This window comes from Haliaeetus leucocephalus, unplaced genomic scaffold (genome assembly GCF_000737465.1).
Source record: "Haliaeetus leucocephalus isolate CR32 unplaced genomic scaffold, Haliaeetus_leucocephalus-4.0 Scaffold155, whole genome shotgun sequence".
Lineage (NCBI taxonomy): Eukaryota > Metazoa > Chordata > Aves > Accipitriformes > Accipitridae > Haliaeetus > Haliaeetus leucocephalus.
In genome coordinates, this window is record NW_010972591.1 from 2,307,163 (window position 1) to 2,325,410 (window position 18,248).

General features: G+C 39.9%; 1 protein-coding gene across 1 annotated transcript; it reads left to right on the forward strand.

Annotated features, from left to right (window-relative positions):
- Positions 1–1,232: 1,232 nt before the first annotated feature.
- Positions 1,233–16,826, forward strand: LOC104828458 (matrix metalloproteinase-20-like). The gene is given in 9 exon segments (XM_010562131.1): positions 1,233–1,434; positions 3,344–3,442; positions 3,445–3,507; positions 5,460–5,630; positions 8,701–8,791; positions 10,463–10,605; positions 11,145–11,214; positions 12,749–12,836; positions 16,701–16,826. Coding segments are annotated over 9 exon segments (1,053 nt in total).
- Positions 16,827–18,248: the final 1,422 nt, after the last annotated feature.

Here is an 18,248-nt window from a genome sequence, read left to right on the forward strand (position 1 = left end):
AACCTATCACACTTGGAAGCTACTTCAGTAAAACATGAGGAGAGGAGAAGGGCCCTTCAGTGCAAAGAGCCTCGTGCCGCCAACCTCCTTGTTGAAGATCATAACTGCACAAGCTGTCTAAGTAGAAGAAAGCTGAGCTACAGCGAGATGCACAGCAGATTCATCTAACTTAAATCTGGGGCAACTAATTAAGTTGCCCAAGTGCAAGTATTTAGTGCCACTGACTACAGGGTATCCAAGATATCTGTATATACCTGGCAGATATGATGCAGGGCCCAAAGTCTTCAGAAGACCCACAACTTTCCAGAACTGCAGCTGACAGCCAGGCAAGCTACTCTAAGAAACCTCAAAAAGCACTAGATGCCTGCATGTTGGCAAATTAATGCATAATAATTAAAAAAAACCCCAAACAACCAACAACTTCTGGGATTACGCAAGCATAGACTTTTTTCACAGATGATTGAAAGAGATAGGTTCTTCCGGATGATGATTCATCTGATCATCCTAGATGAAACTGCTTTTCACAGGATGCCTGTCTTAGGATAAGGTGAATCATTCTTGGGGCTACCTTGCCTCAGTCTTTAGATCAGACTTAGGCATCTAAAGAAAGATGTCTATAGGACTGCTTATCATCAAGGATGTGCTCATGTTGTGGTCCAGCTATTCTCAGATATGTCACATGTTTTTTCCGTGTAATCTCTGCTATCTCCTTGCCTTTTTCTTAAACAATTCTACAGATACACATCAATTCCCTTCTACCTCTTCAGATCTGTGTATTTGAAATAGAAAAGCTGAGCAGTAATCATCTACAAAATAGTAATCACTCTACAGACTAGAATGAAGTTATTGTTTAGACTTCTTTGCCAACTTTCTATTTGCCTTAGAGATAGCTCATGCAAATAAACTATGCTTGTCAAAACCTGAATGTTTGTTAACATAGAAAACTCCAAAATTACAATTTCCTTTCATTCTGAATTGAACCTTATTTCAGCAGAAGACCTAATTTCAGTATAAATAAACTATACTCTTTTTATCCTAATAAGTGCCCAGTTTTCATTGCCAGACTTTTCTACTAACCATATGTTCAGCTACATTATTTTTTTAATCAGCATTTCATACAATACAAATTGTGGAAAATATTCCATTTATGTCAATCAAAACATTGAAAAGTAAATGAGCAATATTTGCTTGATTTTTTCTGGATTTTAGGAGTACCTTGTTGAGTATTACACATGAAAGGGAAGGCATCAGGCTGTGGAGACGACAGCAGCTGCATGACAAGGAATCTTAGAGACATGCAGGCATTCCTAGGTGTTTAGGTGACCAGGAATGTGGACAATAGCACTATGAGCATGACTCAGAGACCATGGTGTGGTGTTCCTGACATAGCAAACTACCAGCTCTTTCCAGGAGAGCCCAAATGGGAAAAGAATACATGAATGCACAGGGCATGAGTTGTGGGTTTTCTGGCTTTGAAAATTAGTAGGCATCGCTTGGATGATTTAAAAGCACCATTAACATCTTTTAATTTTTATCACTGTTGTCTCCTATTTGTATTTCAAATCTTTTATCTCTGTTATAAAGTCAGTGAGGACTTTGTAATAAGTCTCTATGATTTTTCCAGAAATTACTAGTACTTAGAATTAAGGGAAGACTGTATTATAAAAGAGCACAATGCAAGTTCAAATGAGCAATTCTTGGGCTGTTTCAGTGAGAAGGACAAACTTGTTACTGCACCACTAAGTGCATTGCATTACATTAAGAAGACTGCAAATTTAAAAAGATAGGTTGGCTATCACAAAATGAAATGTCATGATATGTTAATGGCTAAAATTTTCCCATGGTATATTTCTGACATTCTCCGGCTTTTTTATCTCGTTACTATTACACAAAGCTGCCACTAGATGTCAGATTATGAAAGGGCCCCACCGGTCCCCACAAATGCCTGAATCTCGTTAACAGCTGAATTAGAATAAAGCATTGCACGGGGTAAGGGGAATAGCCGGAGAAAAAGGTAACTTTACTGATCTTTAGCTTTTGGCAGTATTAAATTACTGGTCTTCTAGGAAGAATCGCACTGTTTTGACACACAAGAATACAGGAAAGCTCCTGAAGCCACCTTCCTCTTCTGGGCTTTTACACTGTTTTTAAACCATCTTTCAAGATGGGCCCTGATTCATTACAGGAACTCTTCAGCATTACCACAATGCTAACACTAAATAATGCATAGCAAATTGAAACACAGAGCTTACCCAATGCAAATTAAAATCATATAAAGAAAATAATTTATCAGGTCTAGTTCCTTCAGTCAGTATAGACTTACCTATATTTACAACTCAGTTGACTCAGTGGCCTTGCCTTTCAGCCCCATGCTCACGGCTAGATTACACTAACTATGGGGCTTGATGATGAAATATCATGCTATGTTTACCTACAAGGAAGCTGGCAAACTGGACACTGTAAAGAAAAGGAGACTTGGTACGTCCTCTATGTCATGTCATGGGGTTGAATACTCTCCATGGCAGGTTAAGGGACCTTTTGCAAAGATCAGAGCTAGGAAGACAGCCCTGGACCACATCCTGGTACCCAACAGAAGGACCAGCCTTGGACTGTGAATCCTGCTCCTCTGTCATCATGGTCACAACTTCCCAGGACAAGAGCTAGAAAGGGGAGGGATGGGGAAAAGGCAACATTCTGTGTAGAACAGAACAAAAAAGCTTCCCACTTTCATCAGCATACAGGACAAGCTCTGTATTTTGTGATTACACTGGTTTAATCTGGTTGCTCTATCAATGTCTATAGAAAAAAAAAAAAAGTGCTTCAGAGAGCTTCATTCTCTCCTGGTACCTTGTGTAAAGTGGAATGCTGCAAATGAATTTTGGTCACAGTGAATGATACTAAAACCAAAGCTGATGTCAGACTTATCCCTTCCTAACTACAGAGGCAAAGCCATGGGACAGAATGCATAACACATTGAAATCATAAGTTAATTACTTGGGATGAGAAAGGGACTTTAAATTGCATCAGAACCATGCTGTAACACTATTTCATGGCACTGCACAGCCTTATCCCTTCAGCTGAATGCTCTAAGTGGGCATGAATCATTGTCTTTGCACTACTGAAGATATGACCTCTTTTCTAAATCTGATCCTCAATTTCCTTCCCAAAAGTGTCTAAATGATTCCTTTTCACTGAAGTCTTTCAGTTGCTGTTCATGGTCACAGCTGTGAAAAGGCACCTTCTCTCATTATCTGCTTCCTAGGCTGATGCTTGGTTATATTTCCTTTCAAGAAAGCAGTGCCTCAGTATTCATTAAGGATAGAGTTTCTGAAACCCTGTGTAGTGGGGGTTTCTTTTTCTTTCTTCTGCTATTATTTGGTACATCACCATGGCTCTTATCCCTTTGATGGCCCACATGGGACCCTGGCACATGCTTTTGCCCCAGTGAAGGACTGGTAGGGGACAATCATTTTGACAGTGCAGAGAAGTGGACCATGGGAACAAACGGTACATGGAAATAGCTTACAAATTTTGCAGATTCAAGGACTTGCTATGAAACAATCCTTGAAATTTACATCCAGAAACCAGTCTATTCCTGAGCTACCTGAGGAGAAACAGCATAACAATGTGGGATGTTAGAACAGTTCAAAATGTGGAAGTATGAAACGTGAAATCCTTTATTAGGGGATAAATTTGAGGTCAGTTTGGAAAGTGGATACTACATGAACAGACTGATAAACCTTAATCCCAAGAAAACTCATTGAAACAAGTATAAAGAAAAGGATCTAATGTCACTCTTTCAAAACTGGACTAACTCAGTAAATCCTGAAAGAGTTATTTCTGACCTATCATTGTGTACCAGGAGGTGGGAGAACAAAATTTGATCCATCATTATCTGTGACAATAATTTAATAAAATAACACAATCCACAGTTTTTACTGCTGGCCACTGAGGATCAACACATGTATATAAGTTGTGTAACATAATGAAACATAAAGCAACATAATGAAACCCATTATGTTGCTTATTGTTGTGCTTTGCTAAGGAGCCACTGGAGAACTGTTTCCCTGTTGTGTGACAGGAGGCTGTATCACCCTAATATGAGTGATTGTTCATGAGGTTTTAATGCTAAGCCCATCCTGAAGAGCTTTGCAAGATCAGTGCTGGAACATTTATCAGCTTGTAGTATTGAGGAGAAAAATCCTGAAATGTCTGTGGGACATACTGGTTCCTTGTCTTCAATAGAGTAAATTAAGCAGTGTCAGAGAAGTAATAATCTATGCTATTAAATCATTAACTTTGTCCCTGGCACAGCTTTGTCCTTGACAAACTAGCATTTGGACATGATTTGGGAGACAGTACAATTCAAATAATTTCCTCAAAAAGCAGTCTGCATGTACCTGCCCTGTTTTGAAAGATAATTTTAGATAAGAGTGGTTCCAGGCCTATTTATTTTATCAGTACAGCAATAGTCAGTGATTGCTCTTTGCACTTTGATGGCTTGCCACACTCATGGGGATAAGCATGACATGCCCGACCCTGCTTTCTTGTTTATATCATCAGGTTTTGCTCCCACCTGATAGGTTGTCTGTCATCCATCTGGGTCTCACGCAATCCTTTCCCCTTCAGGGTGCTCTGATAGCACATCCAGGTTTTAGTAATCTTTCTTTTGGGAGCTAATAAGGAAAACAACCCTGATCCTTAGTTAGAAGTCAAAGGTCCAACCATAAAACCCTGTAAAATATTGCAAATCCTTTTTTTCTGGATATTCCACTGCTTCATAATAGGTTTTTTGAGAGCATATCCTCTCAATCATCTCAGTCCTGTGTGGGTCGGTTTGCTTGATAGTGCCACTGAAATCTACTGCCATGGGACATCCTGTTCAATGCCTGCTGTTTGTCCAACCACGCTCTATAAAATCCTTCTTTACAAGGCAAACTTAAGACTAGTGTCTTCTATTACCATGTCACTTGGTCTCTAGTCAAAACAACAACCAAGATGTCCAAGGCATCTGACAAGCTGCTGCCTGCAAGTCCTCTCTGCCAAACCTCAGGATCTTCAGTGTTCTGGACTATCTTTTTTCTAATCTGCCCCAGAGCTCAGCTCTCATCTGCCTAATTTCAGCATCCATATAGATTGTCTCATCTAAATAATCTAGGAGCCAAATCTCACACTATTTCTCCTTCAGTTTACCAGATAGGTCCAACTCCAGCCATAGATCACTGACCCAAATGAATGCATTCCCAAGGACACAAATATCACCACTTGCACAGATTGTTACTATCTCCTCCAAGTTTCTGCAAATGTTCACCAAATTTGGTCTTCTGAGATATAGAAAAATTTTACCTTTTCTGAAAACCAGTGTAAACTCAGAAACCTGATGTCTAACCCTCAGATGGTAAGAAATACAATCATCTGTCCATAATGGAAATACCTGTGGGTTGGTTTTAATAATTTAGGATTTAATTTATTCACTGTTGCTGTCCATGAATTTGGACGTGCTCTGGGCCTCAGCCATCCAACTGATCCATCTGCTTTCATGTATCCTACTTAAAAATACCAGTCTTCATTTGGATTTTGTTTGCCAAAGGACAATGTGAAAGTGATACAAGCATTGTATGGAACATTCTGTATAACTCTTAAAGGACAATCTACTTAACATGAAATGAAAGGAATTGCAGGCAGTTTCTGCCTCTTTTGATGCTGTTACAGTGCTGGGAAAAGTAATTCTCTTCTTCAGAGAAGGGTAAGGTTTACACTCCCTCTGTCATCCAATGCACTAGTCCTGACTAAAGAAATGTATCTAGATGTTTTGCACAGTTTCTTTGTTTTGTACAGTTTCTCAATGTTTTGTATAGTTTCATTTTGGAATAGCTGAAACCTGAGGGTTTTGTTGGCAATAAGCTTTTGGAAGAGATGAAAACTGTATGTTTTCTTAAGACTCTGTTGTCCAGCTGTGATAAAGGAGATGAACACTTTTTTTCTTCCAAAGAGGTTAAATCACGACTGCACTGAAGTCAGTCATAAATTCCCTTATACCTGGGGGAAGACTCTGCCTTTAAAGGATTACAATACCTCGACTAAAAAACCACTCTGAGACATAATGATATTTCATCTCTGGGACAGGTGATCATTCCTCATTACAAGGATTCCTTTGAAATCAAGGACACAGTTTGACTCGGACTTGTTACCTCCTGAGCAGACACTTCAGCAGCTCGGGAGGGTGAAGATGGATGCACACCCTTTCTGTGAGAGCATCAATCAAATTATCACTTAGAAGAGGGTGGCAAATGATTGCTTGGGTCCATTTCAGCCCAAGTTTACAGCAGAAATCCCAAACCCTAATTCTTCTGCTGAGCTGGGACACCTCCCTCTTTGCTGGCCTGCCACTTCAGCAACTGTGAAACCAGGGACCAAGGGGACCGAGAACCTCTTCTGCAAAAAATTTAAAGTTCTTTCAGATAACAATCAATCAGCATTCTGCTTAAAGCTGTGGCAATCACTGTTTCCCTTGAGCTTTCCAGACTTAAAGCAGTCAGCATGTTTGTACCATTTTGGAGCAACAGTCCACTGAAATCCCATATACTGCAGCCACACTTCACCCCAGCCTACCATGAGCTGGTAGGGAGTCATGCAGGATTTCACTGGACTTGTGCCTTAATAGCACTTTGCCAAAAATGACTGTCAGCAAAATACTCTGGAAAACAAAGAAAGCTTCCTAAAATGAAATGTAATTTATGTAAATTTCATTTTTCATGAGGAACTGAAAAATGCCCCAGATTTCATAAATTGGTTGCCATTTCCTTTGTGGCCTGTGAGTCATCTTCTAGATCTGTGGCAGGAATTTTTTTTTTAAGTTTTTTATTACCACTTAGTCTCTCATTCTGAGGAGATACCACCTGCAAAACCCCCTGACAGACCAGAGGTAACATGATTGTAGCTGGACTAATGCATTAATCAGTGCTGGGGACTGATCTCCAGCTGTAGATATAACCAATATGACTAGATCAAAGACAAATCATAGGACTGATATGATGAGGCTATAAAACTGAAAAGTGTAAGATGGCATTTCAGATGGAGCCTAAAGCCTAAGGCTACAACTGTAGCAGGAAATAAAATACAATTGGGACCATTCTCTGACATGCCAACAAGTATGAAGCAGCTCATGCCCATACTATTAAACTCTCTTAATCTCTGAGATAGGTTGGCTACACCCAAGCTGGTTATTGGAAACGCCCCTGACCCATGACATGTTCTGAATAGGGCCTGGGAACCATTCAGAGGGTTGGTCCGAAATGAAACCACCCAAGAGCCACTCTAGCAATTTAGCAGTACAGAGGATTGAGATCTAGTGCCTGGGAATGTTTTTTTGGTACCACAAATTTTACTAATACCAGCCACAGCCTGAGCATCTATTCGTCTCTCTCAAACTCCAGGCTCACAGATGCCAGTGCAGCAGCTTCCAGTGAGGTCCACAAGGCAAAATGCTTTCTGCTCTTCCCACCTAGTCTCCTTCCTTTCAATTTTATGCCCAGTTAGTTAGTTCCCATTTAATATTATGCCTGGCAGTCTGACAAGAGAATTTAGATGACTTTGACAAGAATTTGAATCAGAGTTGCACCTGCTGCAGCCATTTCACAAGAGGCAACATAACAGTGGCTTATAGGCAGCCACAACACCACAATAAAAAAGGGGAAGAAATTATAAAGCAGGATATCCTTTGGAGACTGCTACTGCTCATTTAAAACACATGGGAAACACATTTGTCTAGTGGTAGGATGAACAGACACAAGATTACCTTGGACAGCTGGCCCAGTAAAATTGCACAGAATCTTTTTAGACACACACACATGCACACAAGAGCACATGTATATATATATGTGTGTGTGCATATATTTATATAACTTTGAGGAGGATCCAGCCAACATACTGCAGAGATGCTGTGTGTGTGGTAGTTGCACGTGGGCAAGCTGCACTCAGCAAATCTGTAGCCCTTTGACTCTCTTCTGCTCCTCCTCTCACTCCACACAGCCTTCATCAAGGTAGCTGTGGGTTTACTATGACCAAGGCAGTAGTCCTTGTTGCAGTAAATTTAGTGCAGATTTTCTACAGCCTCTTCTTGATAGATTCCCTATAAATTTGTTTTCTGCCTGCCAGATGAAAGTCTTGTAAAAACAATCTTTTACATATGTTCCACTTGCATCACATGTTCAGATTCAAGCATGGAGGAGGATGTTTTCTTGACCTGAACTTTGTGTTGCCCCAGACTATCTATCTGTCATGAAGAATCTTGGGCTAGATCATCCTAGCAGCAGATAGTGAAGAATAGGCAGGACATCAGCAGGTGACATCCCTTTCACTTAACCATAGATATCTACTATACAGGTGATTACATGAAAGTTAATCCTTAGTGCCAGTGCAGAGAAACAAACACTTTTGGGGAATGAGCTGTTTCATTCTAAAGCAAACAGCTAAACTCAGGACAGATTAATCCACACTTGACATCAAAACCTACTTCTGATGGTATGACAAAGACTCAGGCATGATCTACACTAGTGTTCTCCTTGTTGCTAGCCCAGTGTTACAACTCTGACAGGTTTTTTTAATCTCTTCATTTGAAGGGAACGCAAAATTGAAGCTGGCAAGGAAGTCACTGCCATGTGCCATTCATCAAAGCAGGGCCATCGACAACACTGTGAGGCTCACTGACCATTCCTTCCTTTCCTCAGCTCATATTAAATCTTGTTGCTGCTTATGAAGTTCCTGAGAGGGGTTTGGTTTATTTTTTCAAAGATCAATTATATCGGGGGTGGGGAGAAATAGAAAAAGAGTAAATCTGTTTAGCAAAGAAAAAGCTCTCAAGCCTACTGGTCTCTTGGAAGATGAACACAACTGTCCATAGCTTTGATCATTAGTTTGGGTCACTAGAGTACAGATCCAACACTGAGAGTGGGAATCTCTAAAGCTAAATATCAGTTCAATGGCTTTTTGTGTGGATCAGTCAGCTGGAGATGGAGAAAGATACAACACTTAAGGTTATCTTTAGCAATCACAACAGGAAATTAAACCAAACTCTGCCTTCTCCTAAGTTACTTTTTAGCCATATTGCCCACACTTTTCCAATTTATAACAATATACTATTTTCCTAAAGAGTCACAGGAAGAATTATATATGAGGTAGGACTTCATGTCTTGCACAGAAGTTCTAGCTCTGTATAGAAAAGTTATTCCTGAAGAGGAGAACACTTACTGAATTTAAGTGAACACTACTGAACACTAAGTGAAGGTTAGGGTACCAAAAGGTTTAATAACGAAGGAGCCATTTACAAGCTGTGAGAGACTGAATTGTTATCTCAAGTCCTTTGTCTCAAAGATTGTTTGCTGTGAGAGACTGAACTGTGAACTGTGTACCTCGAGCCACTTATCCCAGAGATGGCTTGTTTAAGCAGGGCACTCCTCTGTCCATAAGGATGATTATCGGGCCACTGAGGCCTCCAGGGGAGGGGACAGGCTGGAGCTGGGGGAAACATGCAGGAATGTGGAAAATACCATTGTCATGGAAACTGTAGTCTTTGAGATAGGGTACTGGTTTCTGGCGTTGATCAAGAGAAGGTCCTGTGGTAGATGAAACCTGCAGTGCATGAACAGTACGTATGTGCATGCATCATCAGACTATGCCCTATACAAAACTGTGGAGACAAGCTGTGATGTGCACCCATCACTGAAGAATTGAAGACTGAGGACCAACAGGATGCCACTGGATCCGTGGTGGTGACTATCCTTGCAACTCTATACTGACTGCTTGCTTGATTTCTGCCTTTTCTTCCATTCTATCCTATTGCTACTATTTTCTACTTTTGATAATAAAAGCTCTTTGGGGTATACGGCATTTGACCTCGTTTGTGTCTTAATCTCACTCTTGGGATCATATTGAAGCCTTCCCCGACATTGGATCGGGACACAGGAATATTTACATCTAGAAGGATCTACTCCATCATCTCATTTTACCTTTTGCAACACAGAGACCACAAACTTCTCCAGCATTTCTTATCTTCCACCCAAGAGGCCTTACATTTTGTGCTTTGTTAATGAAATGGGTCCAGACTTTATCTAAAGACATCAAGTGATGAAGAATTTCCCAATTCATTAAATGAGGTGTTTTAGCATTTGAACTATTTTCTATTAATTTGCATAGGAAAGTGAAACATCTTTAATCACATCCAAAGCCTTTTAGGGCTTTAGATATCATCTGTCAGATGCTAACGCTATATATAGGAAGACCAGTGCTCAGCCTGGTCTGTGCTGATGGCATAAGATCCTATGGAAAACCATCACTGGTTGCATCATGTAGCAGTTTTATTTTCTTTTGTGCTGAATCATAGCAGTGGCATCTTTTTCCTTCAAATTTAGATTCAAGAATTGCTAGGAAACTGACAATTTTTATATAACACCTTTCCTTTTTCAGGCCCTCATTACTGGGTAACTCAAGGATTTCAAACACAGAGCCCCTCTTATACCATCTCTGACTTAGGGTTTTTCAAAAAAGTGCAGCACATTGATGCAGTGGACTACCTGAAGAAAGAAAAGGAGATGCTCTTCTTTGAGAGTGATGAATATTACACACGCATTCATTACCATCTGACCCTTTTGGACTGTACATCTATAGGAAAACAAAGATTTTATTTTTCACTAAGGAAATGCAGACAAACTAAAAGCATTGGAAGCGTGGGCTATGTCTGACAAAATGTAGACATCTAGAACGCATATGGCTGCATAAGAGTATTTCACGCAAGACTCCCATTATACTCAGTCTGGACCCGTGACTTACTCTAATCTCTGGATAGTAATTTAGAGGGTGCCTCCACTGAACAGACCTGAAGCCAAACAGAGATTGCTCTGCCATTTCTCCAGCCTCCCCAAGGCTGCCAATTTCATAAGCAGAGTGAGATACACTCTCATGCCATGCTTAAACACAAAGTATAGGCATGGTTCATCAAATCTTGGCTCGTCCAGTTTCAGAGGTGTCAATGTTTAGAAGATCCACAAAATACTTATCTCATATTCTTGCAAATAGTACAAGACACAAAACAGTCCTGAAATAAACTGTTCAGCTAAAAATCTTCTGTAAACACCAAACCACACCAGAAGAAGAGAGCAAGAGAGGTCACAGAGATGTCGTAAGTCCTAGGCCCTTAATCAGCAGAGAATGTGTTAGGTATGTGTAGTAGATCCCTTCTTACCATGAGCGCCTTTTCCACCCTCACTATTGCTTGTTGTCTCTCCAGGAAGATACTGGGGACTAATATACACAGCCCAGAAGCCAGTCTAATCAAACCTGCATTTAAAATAGAATTAATCATCCTTAAAACTTTCTAACTCCATCTAAGTAGAAGTGCAATTTGAAATACTTAACAATAGTTCAGGAAATAAAGAATAAAATTAGCTTAAAATTGGTAAAATGATAAGAGGAATCAGTGAAAAAACAATGAAATATTTTCACATCTTTGCCTTCATAGACAATTTTGATTATTTACCTCTCTTATCTAACATATTGGTTTTTTCTTACCTGTCTAAATAATTTTGCCTTCTTTGCTTTTCCTAATAAAATGGGGAAAAAAATGGTAACTGAAAATTTAAGAAAGATGTAGTTACTAAAAAGAAATACAATCCACGACTTTTACAAGAAAAGTTTTCTGGAAAATTCTGACCTGCCTATCTTAAAATCAGCTCATGCTTACTAAGCAAATGAAATAAGGATGCAGAGTGAATGCAATATTATTACAGCTGTTCAAACCACTGAGCAAACACATTGATTCATTCTAAAGAAACCACATTCAGAAAAGCTATAAAAATCTTCATAGGATGTATTAAATTCATTTGACTTGGTGAATACAGAGCATATGTATTTTTTGGCATAGGCATGGGTAATAAAATAAATATGGATGGAACTAAACCAATTGTCTGTACTACTGTAGATAGTACTTAGCAAAGTTGCTATAGAGAGCATCCAACTTTCCTTGAAGACTAACATTAAAAGTAGCATGAAAGCTTTTAATTTGATTTTGCATTTTATTGACTTGACAGTGGGATGCTAATCTTAGAGAAAACCAACCATGGGTTGGTTTTCATGAGCCTTTTCTACCAGTCTTGGAAAATTTCCATTATCCTAAATCTAATGACGTTTCTTATTCGCAGTTTCTATAGCTCTCTTTTAAAATCAAACAGTTTCCTGTGGCTCTCTATAGACTTTCAACTTAGCACATTTAACCAAAGTCTTCAAACATTTCCTTTTCTGGCCTATGTAGTCCAATTTTTTTAAGGTATGAGGCTGTCTAACTGCATCCATGCAGACTATATTATGTAAACTGCACAACCAAGTGAAATTGTCTGACACCAATTGCATGGGTGAGGAGTAAAGGTTAGTTAGCCACAGCAAGGCTACTGGGAGTGAACAAGTGTAAGGGTTGCATGTTTTCCTGAGGGAGAGACAGCAGAAAGAGGCAGGAAGGGGTTGTTCATTATCTTATTGCTCCTTATACACCACCAATAGGTTGAAAAGAGCTGCCTCTGCCCACTTTCTGTTATCACGTATTCGAAGTTCTCTATCAAAGGCACTATTTAGATCTCATTTTTTGATTGCAGTGAAGAAGTCTTGCCATTCCAAATACATTTTTTAAAAGTATGAAAAAACTAGCATTAACACTGGTCCATTTATAATAATTTTTCTTTTTCAAAGCTATGATGAAAAGAAAGATGGGAAAAGACCATCCAAAAAGTATTCATAAAGAGTTCAGAGCAATCAGTAGCAAAGTAGAGGCAGCACTGGAAGTGAATAATGTCTATTTAACTACACAGCAAACAGGCTTGATCCTGCCAGTCTGTCCTCTGTGGAAGTAAAGAAGTTAATATAAGCACAATGTCTGTTCCCAAAAATAGAATTTTTATTGATTTCTCTCTGTGATGAAGCTGAATGAAATTTCCTGTCCAGCTGCTTTAACAAAGACTCTGCAACGTATCAGCTCCACATCCAAGCCATGAAATCATCAGATGATATCAAACCACAAGATATAATTCTGCATTTAGTTTAGCATTTTTCTCCATGTTAGATTTAAACTCTATCTTTTCAGTTTTCTGCTGAAAAAGCCACAGCACACAAAACCTTTGAGGTTTCAGCTGGGAAACTTCGTATACATGTTTATTGCACAAGTAAAAAATTACCTTTCTGAATCCTGAAAAATGACTTGAAAATCTCATACAATTATAGCTCCAGCAGGAAAGATTTGAATCCCAAATATAGACTTTATAGGAATACCATACTGCTGTGACAAGCAAGACTCGGAAATTCCTGAAGTTTGTTGAAGATAATGTCTTGTCACAAGTACTCAATGAGCCAACTAGGAAAGGTGCCCTCCTAGACTTTCTATTTGTGAATATAGAAGGACTCAATGGGAGATGTGATGGTAGGTGGCTTTCTTGGCCATAGTGATCACAAAATGGTTGAGTTTAAAATCTTCAGTGTAATGAGAAAAAAAGGGCAGCAGCATTGCTATCCTGGATTTCAAGAGAGCAAACTTTAAGCTGCCTAGGAAGCTACTTAGCAGTGTCCCCTGGGAATCTGCTTCTGGGGGCTTAGGATTCTATGAGTGCAGGTCAGTTTTTAAGAACCACCTGTTACAAGCATGGGAACAGGCAATTCCATTTCATCATAAGTCAAGTAAGCAGGGCAGAAGACCAGCTTGGCTGAACAAGGAACTCCTCATGGAGCTCAAGAGGAAAAAGAAATTGTATGATCTCTGGAAGCAAGGTCAGGCTTCACAGGAAGACTACAGAGGTGTGGTTCACATATGCAGGGAGAAGACATGAAAACCAAAGCTCAACTAAAGTTGAAACTCACTAGTGTTGTGTCAGACAACAAGAAAGGCTTTTTAAAGTATGTCAATAGCAAGAGGAGGTCCAAGGAAAACAACAAAGCTGGTGGAAGGGTTGGAAGGCATGCTCTGTGAGGAGCAGCTGAGGACTCTGGGTTTGTCCAGTGTGGAGAAAAGGAGGCTGAGGGGGTGACCTCATTGCTCTCTACAGCTTCCTGAGAAGGGGAAGTGGAGAGGGAGGTGCTGATCTCTTCTGCCTGGGATCCAGTGACAGGACGCATGGGAATGGTTCAAAGCTGTGCCAGGGGAAGTTCAGACTGGACATTAGGAAGCATTTCTTTACCAAGAGGGTGGTCAAACATTGGAACAGGCTTCCTAGAGAGGTGGTCGATGCCCCAAGCCTGTCAGTGTTTAAGACACATTTGGACAATGCCTTTAATAACATGTTGTAACTTTTTGTCAGCCCTGAAGTGGTCAGGCAGTTGGACTAGATGATTGTTGTAGGTCCCTCCCAACTGAACTATTCTGTTCTGTTCTATTCTATTCTATTCTATTCTATGTTTATTTTGGCGTAAGACCTACCATAACAAAGAAGGGAGTGGCCCACTTTGAACCCACAAATGTTAATAACAAGTGGAGTTGTTAGTTTGTACTGACATCAGTATTTTAGAATTGATTTGACAATGAATTTGAGTTGGTTGACAATGAACGTATCAATGTGCTACAGTTAGCGCAGGCCAGATAGCCCAGCCTGTGCTACCTTTGGACACTACATGTCAACAGCTCAAGTATTGCTAAAAACAGAGTTGGGGTAAGACAGAGTTCAATATTCGCTAATGGTGTAAGCTGAGTCTCTGAGGCATACTGCTGGGGTGATGACCATCACTGCAATGAATAAAGGAGGTTGTAATGAGGTGGGGGTCAGTCTCTTCTCCCAGGTAACAAGTGATAGGACAAGAGAAAATAGCCTCAAGTTTCACCAGGGGAGGTTTAGATTGGATATTAGGGAAAATTTCTTCACCAAAAGGGTTGTCAAGCATTGGAACAGGCTGCCCAGGGAAGTGGTGGAGTCACCATCCCTGGAGGTATTTAAAAGACCTGTAGATGTGGTGCTTAGGGACATGTTTTAGTGGTGGACTTGGCAGTGTTAGGTTAACAATTGGACTCAATGATCTTAAGGGTCCTTTCCAACCGAAATGATTCTATGATTCTAAATAGGTAACAAAGTCCCTATAAAATAAACAACCTTTTTTTTCAGAAAAAGTAATTTCGTTATTAAACAGTTGAGAGCAGAAAGATCTTTTTTTCAAAATATAAGTAACTTGTCTGGAGCATAAGAAAACTGAAAAGAGAGCTCGTAACAGCCAGGAAAACAGTTTTTCCTGTGGCAGGTAGCAATAGCTACTGACATGCATTCAACACAAAACATGTTCTGCAGATGTTCAGATGTATTAGTCCACAGCAAATGGTGCTCACTGGGGCTCACATCTCATACTCTCCAACAGCAGGAACTGCTTCTGGGAGCTCTGTCTAGAGATGATTGTGAAACCCTTCTCAGTGACTCAACAACAGATACATACATGTGGATTTGCCAATAGACATTCTACCCTACAGATAGCAGTAGGAGCATTTCATGAATGCAGACAGGATGTGGCAAGCATGGGGTTCAATCCCAGAAATTCTTCACCAAGATTTTTCTTCATGACAGCAAGTTAAAGATGCATGAGAGTGAATTTGTCTATTCTGTCTGAAACATATCACTGACATTCAAGCTAAGTTTAGATAAAGCACCTCAAGAACAGCCTAGATTTGCAGCAGCACGAAGCACAGACCATAGGAACAGGGTAAATCCTTAGCTACAGTAAGCTTCAAGCTACTCACACTTTTAATGGCACCCAAGCAATTCAGTTTAAAGCTGACTCGGCTGTCTTTGAACTACACTGCTTTCAAAGTAGACTATAGAGCTCTCTTAAATCAGGCTAGAAACTGGTTTGATCATGAAGGTTAAGTTCATCCTGTCTAACTTTAGAAATTCAGTTGCCATATGAGAGGCCTGAGGGTATCCAAAACACCTGTATGGGGCTGGTAGATATGAGTCAGGATATATGGTAAGGTCATGCCCTCTGGACAGGCACCTGAGGGCCAGGTAGTTTATTCTAGGGTCTTTCAAATAGCACTTGATGCTTACGTTTAGACAGCTGCATCAAGCACTAGCTGTTCAGAAGTCAAACACCTGGGGCAAGATCCAGTCATCTACATTTACATGCATAGTGCTGACTACTTAATGTCAAAGACTCAGGTACCCAAGACATCCACACACAACAGGGAGACGTCACACAAAACAAATGAGGGCCCATGTCTCTCTGGAGATGCACCTGGAAGGCATCTGGGACACTGCACATCAGATTTCCCTATGTACTTATGAGTGGGCAGTTCAGCATGTAAGTCCCCTGCACCTTTGAGGCTGCTACCCCAAATGTGAGAATCCTATACTAGACCCTGATGTAATAAAACAAACAACTGTGTGGGTGTGAACTTGTTCTTGAATGTGACTCCCAAAATTTAGCATCCCCAGACCTAAAACTTATCACTAGTAATTTAGCATTATACACTAATTCTGTGTTTTTAAAACTCTATGAGGCATGTTACAGCTCTATAACGTAAAAAGCTGCTAGAAAACAAGCCTGGAAATATGGACTTGTATTAAGTCACTCAGATTTTATGATCACTATGTAACATGCATATGTAGCTGCAAACTATTGCAACAGAGCCCTTAGAATGAGCTAGTTCCTCTAATGAACACTTCCTTTTTCCTTTTTCTTATTTTTAAGTATTTATTTACTTCTTTTCTGGTCCAAAAGCCTATAAATATGACAGAGAGAAGGAAAATGTGATTAATATTGTGAAAACCAGTTCAAAGATTGGTTGCTGTATCAGCCCTCAGCAGATCAGCGGATGAAAGTAGAAGAAAGTGAAAACTGGACCATGAGGACCAGAAACAAGGTTACTTCTTTTCTAAGCTTTCCCTTTTACATAAACACATAGCACAAGGAATGCTACAACTCAGCCCAGCAATATAAAACTATTCCAATAAATACATCAATGTTGGAATTTTGAAGAGCTTCAGTCTCACCTCAGAAACTCCCAGACTCAGAATATTGTTACTTTTCACCTGCCTAGAATCAATTCTAAGGAAATTCAGTGAGAAATCCTTTCTGACCACTTCCTAAGGACCTGCATTTCCAGGAAATAGGTTGACATAATGGGAAACCATTGCAGAAGCTGTGACTAACCAGACCCTTTCCCAATGGAACCATCAAAAATGTCCCAGAGAGGGCAGCTCTCTAGAGGAGGAACCACTCTTGTGGTTTAAGCAGTCCTATGCAAGACAGATGAGCAGAGCAGCAAATATTCACACCCATCCAGTGTCTAATTATTGGAGTTCAGTCTACAGCCTCTTTGGTCTGACCTTCCATCAACACAATCTGTTTTCATCAAGGAAAAGGTGATGACAGAGAAGCAGCTAATCACCACTTCTCCATTTTAATTTGAAAGAACTCATTGTGTAATCTTATGAATGAAGCCTGACAAAGTAATTACACAATTATTTTGTTGAAAACAATGATAGAGGATTTGCATATCACCCATTAAAACACTGGGGAAGCATAGTTTAAAGTATGGATATGTATGAAGTCTGGTGCTTTTTGTTGTCATCGTCTTGTCACAGTTGTTTGCATTAAACCAAAATAATTGATATTTAAACATATGTACCTTTCATATTCCTTCCTTTGTGCCTTTGTATGCCAGTCACAGATTTCCTCTGCCAGAAACTGTTCCAGGCAGGGCTCTTTAGATGACTGCCAAAAGACTGGCCAATGGATCAGGCTTACAGAGAAAGGGCAAATGTGCAAAACGCACCCAAAGCATTTTAAGCAAGAGCTTCTTTGCCTCTGTTTCATTTATTTATATGACAAAAGCAGCCATTTTAAACTCCAGAACAGCCTGGGACCAAGGTATAAGTGGGTCATAAAGGTGTTATGCCTCCCCGCAGAACTGTGGAACCTATGCAGAAGTATAGGTATCATTTCAGGTATCTGCAACTCATTGAATGACTTTCCTGTCCCACTTCTTGTGGATGGATCTTCCTTTCTATCTACTTCACATCAAAGTGGGGAAAAAACCTGTGATCCAAAACTGGCACAAATTTGTCCCTGTGTGTACTACTACAAATAGCCTCCAGTTTTGCACATCCAAATGAGAGTCCTGCATACACATCCCTTTATTTTTTACTGCCATCAGTGAAAAACAAAACTTTTTTCATCTCTAGCTCTTTGAGCAAAAAAGTGCAAACAAGATTTGTCAAACATGCTGATAAAAGGGA